The sequence below is a fragment of the Octopus bimaculoides genome, chromosome 23 (genome assembly GCF_001194135.2).
Source record: "Octopus bimaculoides isolate UCB-OBI-ISO-001 chromosome 23, ASM119413v2, whole genome shotgun sequence".
Classification (NCBI taxonomy): domain Eukaryota; kingdom Metazoa; phylum Mollusca; class Cephalopoda; order Octopoda; family Octopodidae; genus Octopus; species Octopus bimaculoides.
In genome coordinates, this window is record NC_069003.1 from 36624576 (window position 1) to 36630951 (window position 6376).

The 6376-nt window shown below is 34.7% G+C and overlaps 1 protein-coding gene across 1 annotated transcript in view; it reads right to left on the reverse strand.

Annotated features, from left to right (window-relative positions):
* Positions 1 to 2922: 2922 nt before the first annotated feature.
* The window catches only part of LOC106873968 (uncharacterized), a 29039-nt gene continuing 25585 nt past the window's right edge, over positions 2923 to 6376 (reverse strand). The window contains exons 18-20 of the mRNA XM_014921515.2: positions 5729 to 5869; positions 5072 to 5161; positions 2923 to 4469 (exon numbers count right to left, since the gene is read on the reverse strand). Coding sequence (XP_014777001.1) covers positions 4332 to 4469; positions 5072 to 5161; positions 5729 to 5869 — 369 coding nt within the window. The 3' untranslated portion in view covers positions 2923 to 4331. The remainder of the gene's footprint in view (positions 4470 to 5071; positions 5162 to 5728; positions 5870 to 6376) is intronic.

The window sequence follows — 6376 nt, forward strand, 5'->3', positions numbered from 1 at the left end:
TGTTGGTTTGATGCAGTTTTTGGGTATTGTATAAATTACACAGGTGAGAACCTCCTAAATCTCTCTCCAGTTCTGACCTTTTAATCTTAACAAGTTAGAAAGTACTTCTTTACAAAGACAGTGAGAGAACTTGGGTGTCACCCGTGCAAGTATGGACCTGTTAGTTTGTAACCTGCTTTCAAGTTTTAGGTATCTGTCGACACAATCAGACCGTGACATTCTCACGCTCCCCCACCCCACCCATTTCTTAATCCAGTAGAGTATGGATAATGTAACGGCAAGAAACAGGGAGGGGCTGGGCTGCACTGGTACTTGGCTATTAGTCATTTTCAGTGTAGATAGGTGTAAAGGGAAATGAAACACCTTGCCAAAGGACACGACACACAGCCCAGTCTAGGAATTTTAATGCATCATCTTATGATCAGGAGCCCAACACCATGGCCTTTACATTATGTGTCTCAACACACTCACACATATATATGTTTGCTTTAATATATACTTTTGGTAAATAAAGAACAAGACCTTTTATGTAGGTATTCTATGGAGAGAATATTGCATCAATTGAGGTAGTCTCACAGAACACAGTACCATTGGCAGAAGAAAAACCAATTTAAAACCTAGTAGAGTTCCAAAATCATCAGAACGACACTAATGGGTTTTGCACTGAATTTGAGACATGATGAAAAGGAAACATGAATTTCATCGCCATCATTCAACGTCCATTTTTCTATGCTTGCATGGATGAGACAGAGTTTTTTGAGGTAGGTTTTATGCAGCCGGATGCCCTACCTGTTGCCAACTCTCACCTGTTTTCAAATAAGATGATGTCTCCGCATAACCAGACAGGTTTTCCATAGATTATAAATGAACATTGCTTATATGACAGTAATGCTCGTTTACAACCATTGTGTGATGTCAAAACACACGTGTGTGCGCATACGTGTATCAGGCTTTTTTCATCCAAATTCACTCACTTTGGTCAGTCCGGGTGGGGGCTATAGCAAAGGACACTTGAACAAGGTGCCATGCAGCAAGGTTGAACCAGAGACCACATGGTTGAGAAGCCAGCTCCTCAACCACCCTGTCACAGACTAAGCATCTAATAATCATTCATTAATTTTAAAGTCAGGTGAAACAAAATAGCAGCCACTGCCAACAGCTTTTCCATTCTTCCAAGTGTTTAACAAAGCTGTTTATTCACAGCAGCAACTTTCTGTCTTCTTCGTATAAGGTTTCTTAAAACAACAGGAATTTAACCAAGAACATCAATGCTCTCTCTCTCTCTCCCTTTCTCGATTCCCAGTAGTAGCCTGCTGTACAACCTGCACTCTCTACTTGTTTCACATGAACAGCAGTAAAAAATACATCTTCAAACTGTTATTTGCTGACAATTGCATTTTTCTCCCAAACAGAAATAGTGATGCAGTAAATTGCTAACTATTTCTCTGAAGCTGCCAAAACATTTCAACATACAAGATCTTTCTTTTCTTTTTAAATGAAAGAAAACAAAAAAGTAGGAAACCAGCCACGGCCATTAGAAGAAGCTTAGCAACCCTCAACAAGGATGATTCCCCAATCAACCACACTGCAGAACAGGTTTCATATCCCTACCTTGGTTGTGTCATATTTAACATCACATTATTCTGTCAATTACCCAAAACTATTAATTGACAACATTAAGTTTGAATTTATATTCCTCGAATTGTGGTTAATATTTATAAACAATTACATTCTAATATTCACTGTAGCTGTTGAGAATTTTGTCTACTAGAAGCAGAAATAATGTAATCAATGATGTTTACTTGGCTGTTAATTATTTAAAACTTATTTTGCTCCATGCTAATTAACTTTTAGCTGCATATAATTGAATTCCAAGATTATTACTATTTTAAGCATTTTAAAGCAATCTAATTTGACGAGGACAGGCTTTCTTCTTTTCTCTTACATAGCTTTATTGTTTTTGTAAACGATTCGATATTTTCAGTGTATTCATTCACTCGTAAGTATTGTTTCTTCTACCCACAATGGTTGTGTTATGGAAATTTAACCATCATTTCAAAAAGCACCTATCCAATAACACCTGTTACGAACCTACTTGACTTACGACTAAGGCAACATATGTCCTCAGCAAGACTTTTGAGCAGAATGAATGTAGTCACACTACAGAATTTACAGAAAGGTCTTTTTTAACATCCCCGAAAACTATTTCAACTTATGTTGATATCACTTAAATAGGGATGAGATAACAAAGTTACGTCTACTTTAAAGATGACTTCAACCGTAACCAGAATTTGCACTTATAAAGATATATTGCTAATCTCCAAATATTCACTGCTGCATCTAACATTTGTTGTCATATCAACTTGAAGTTCTCCTCTTCAGAAGTTTCTCTTAACTCCAGACTGACTTTTCTCTATCAATAAACCAGAAATTTTACATTGATGCTGCTTTTTCTCAAACTTCATCACTTGAAACACTTTAATTCTTCAATTGAGATGTCTTACCATTTCTTTCTTGCTTCATATTTTAAAATCTTCCAAGAACCATTTAATAAATGGTTCTTCATGTTTTTAGCTTCTCTCCACTCCATCCTCTCACATGAACATTGTTCTACCAATTCAATCAAGAATACCAGAAAAAACAATGGATAGCTTGTCCCATTACTTCTTTAAGAAAAGTATAGAAATTACTAGAACTTGTTCCTGATTCTTGGTGAACCTCGATTAATTTCCTCCTGGAAATCATTATAATCTTTCCTGACATCAATGATTGATTTAGCAATGGTGATTAGAGTAGAGCAAGTCAACAGAGAAGTCAATAAGTAATTTACTCCTTGACAACATCATACTTTCATTTACAATGAAAAACTGCTCACAATCAGTTTTATTAAAAAGTTGGAAAAGGAACCAAGAAGATATAAAGTTAAAATTAAGGCTCTATAGACAAAAGCTTGTGTTTATTTCTTGTTATCGTTATAACTGGTTTTACAAGGTCATAAAACTGTATATGGGGAAAAAAATGGAAAAAAAAAAAATCCTGACAAAATTGAGAACTTAAAGCTTCCATCAAAATACAGAAAGAATAAATAGCCAAGGTTTTCTTTAGATGACTGGACACATCTGTGATGAGTAAACATGTGAGATGGGTCTTGCTCTGGTCTGGTCTGAACATTAGCTATCACTGGTCAAGTATTTTTTAAACTGCTTCATCACTAACAGTTCTGATGTGTTTGGAAACTTATTCAGAATAAGAATACAAAATAACTGCCATTCTACTGATTATATTGTATTGACAAAGGCCAATGAAAAGGAGAGGAAAAAAAAAAACTATACTGAAGAAAATATTTATGAATACATTTTACCATTTAAATAGTGGGTTTCCACTAGGAAGCAGGTACGCAGCTATGAAACGGAAAGAGATGAACGTGAGAAGCAGGAGGAGGAAAAACAGGAGGAAAAAAAAAAAAAGAAAAAAACTATCTAGTTTATAATTATTAATTAAATGAGTGTAATTGCTCACCAAACTGGAAATTAAATCTGCAGGATTTATAAAATGATTAAAACAAATGTAGCAGATGGATGGGGAAAATGGATGGAGTTATGAAGAATTAGAGGAGGGAGAGGAAGAAAAAAAAAAAAAAATTGTTTAGGAACACTTTGGTGACTTCAAATGTGTCTCACTGAGAAAACAGACAAAAGACCTAAATTAATGAAAACAGAGATAAGCAGACGGTTTCTTGACTTGTTGAACAAGATGAAGCACCAAATTATAAATATACAAAGCTAGTTAAAATTCAAAATATGCAAAAAAAAAAAATTATCATTACAAATAATAATAATAATAGTAATAATAATAATAATAGTAATAATAATAATAATGATAATAATAATTAATAAATAAATAAATAAAAAATGCACTGAAATCCAGTTGAGAAATGGAATTAGCAAGGAATACATTTGTGGTTGTCCTGCAAGTATAATGTGTCTATTAGATAGAATCTCCTATGATGCAGGTACCAAGTATGGTATCATAAAAGATATTATAATTTCAATATCTGAAATGATACTGCAAATAGATGCTGTCTCAGTGTTTAACTGATCATACACCAAAGAGGTCGCAAATATTTTGAGACCGAAATATGTGTGCTTCGTAAAATGGTTCTGTGATTCCCTATAGGAAGTCCATGTGACACACAGCTGAGATGATTAACAAATATACAGTTTGTAGTGCACTGGAGTACCTTCTGAATGGTCGTCTTTGGAAAAAAAAAAAAGGAAGTACCAGCACAACTGACAACAGCTCTGCAACAACAGGCTGAACAAGTGAAATGTTCATCGATTTACATGAAGTGTCCACAGTCGACGTTGTTGCACACTAAAGAGACCAGAGAGATTATGAAGACGAACTAAACCTGCCTGTCCAGCAGACAACAACCAGGAACAGCTGCCAAAATTTGGATTGAAGTTCACCTGAAAAGCAAAAAAAAAAAATTGAAATATTAACGTGTGTGTGTGTGTACATACATATATATATATATATATAGCCTTGAGTTGACTAATGTCAGGTGAGTTAAATCTGGTAAATGGAAATTGCACTAACTCTCAGAATCTAATCACACAAGTGCTCATTTAACATTATTTTTTTCTATGCCAGGAGAGAGTATGGACCCTTCCAGGTTGTATAGAGAGTGCTGGGGAAGGTTCATATGCACAGGACCTGTCCAACAACAGACCACCACTAGACTAGAGGTTCTTTCAGTCACCAACCCTTACTTGTTTTACAAGTAAAGACATTTTAAATCCAGGAGTTTTGAAGCATAGAACTCACAGATGAATTGTTGACAGGAAATGTCAACAAATGTCATTGCTTGCAGCCAAAACAAAAAACTAACCCAGCTCATTGCAAATTTGTAAACATTCACACAGACACACAAATGCACACACATTTTTTTTTTTATATATTTCCATGTACTGAATTCCTTCACAAGATATTAGAAAACATTTAAGAGCAATATATACTCATTAACAATTACAACAAAAATTATCTGAACATCCAAATTAAACAAACCAACCTTATATAAGGCTGCAATTGGGTAGGCTCCAATTTTTTCTCGCGGAAGATGTTTACCAGAACCAAACTTTGCATCAGGTTTAATAACATCCTGTAATAGATATAAACAGAAAATGTATAAACTTCTGGAGCAGAACATTAAAAAACTAAATGTTTTTACCTCTCTCCGAAAACAATATCCTACAGATCTGGATGGGATAACGATCTCATTAACATCTGCAAGATTTTGTTTTTGGAAAAAGTTGATAAATAAATTAACACCATTATACACGTGGCCAGCTGGATATTTAGGAACGTCAGACAGAAGCCATGTAAGAGATATTTTACGTTTCAGCCATGTCTGGATGCCAAGACTGAACTCTGGGCTCAGAGGGTTTAGACATAAATTTCATTTAGTTTGTTACCCACTTTTGTTTATAAATGCCAGGAGGGAGGTTATATGAGGGAATGGTCAGATTGGTTGTTTAAGTTCATTGAGATTACAAGAGGGAATTGGTACACAATGCTATCACACACCTTGGCTACATTAATTACTTTAGTTGACAAATCACTGAAATACTGAATAAGTAAATATTCAGATGCCAAGAATGGGACAAACAATCTCAGGATTTATATTCCTACATCATAGCACAACCTGAATAGAAAAAAAAGCACTCACCATTTTCTTATCTTTGTAAACCAGACTACATCGGGGTAAGACTTCATCATATGTCCTTGGTTCCAAGATAAAACTAAATGAATCTGAGTCTTTATTTGAATCCCGAAAGATGGAGGGAATTACTTCTGTTTCAAACAAGAGCTAAAAAGAACAAAAAGAAATACATGAGAAAAATTTTAACTTCATCTCAAATGACAAGATATCATCTAAGTATATTCCAGATAAAGTTGAATAAAGTTATGGTTTATTCAGCTTGACTGTAAAGGTTGAGTTAAAACAAATGGGAAGAAAAAAAGTCATTCTCTTTTACTAGTTTCAATTGTTGATGATGATGAGCCTTTCTATTACAGGCACAAGGCCAGAAATTTTGGGGGAGGGAGCTAGTCAATTACACTGACCCTAATGTTAGACTGGTACTTATTAAATTGACCCTAAAAAAATGAAAGGCAAAATCAACCATGGAGGAACCTGAACTCCAAATGTAAAGATGGATGAAATGCTATCAGGCATCTGGCGGACAAACAATTCTGACAGCTTGCCACCTCCTAATGATGATGATGATGATGATGATGATGATGATGATGATGATGATGATGATGATGATGATGATGATGATGATGATGATGATGATGATGATGATGATGATGA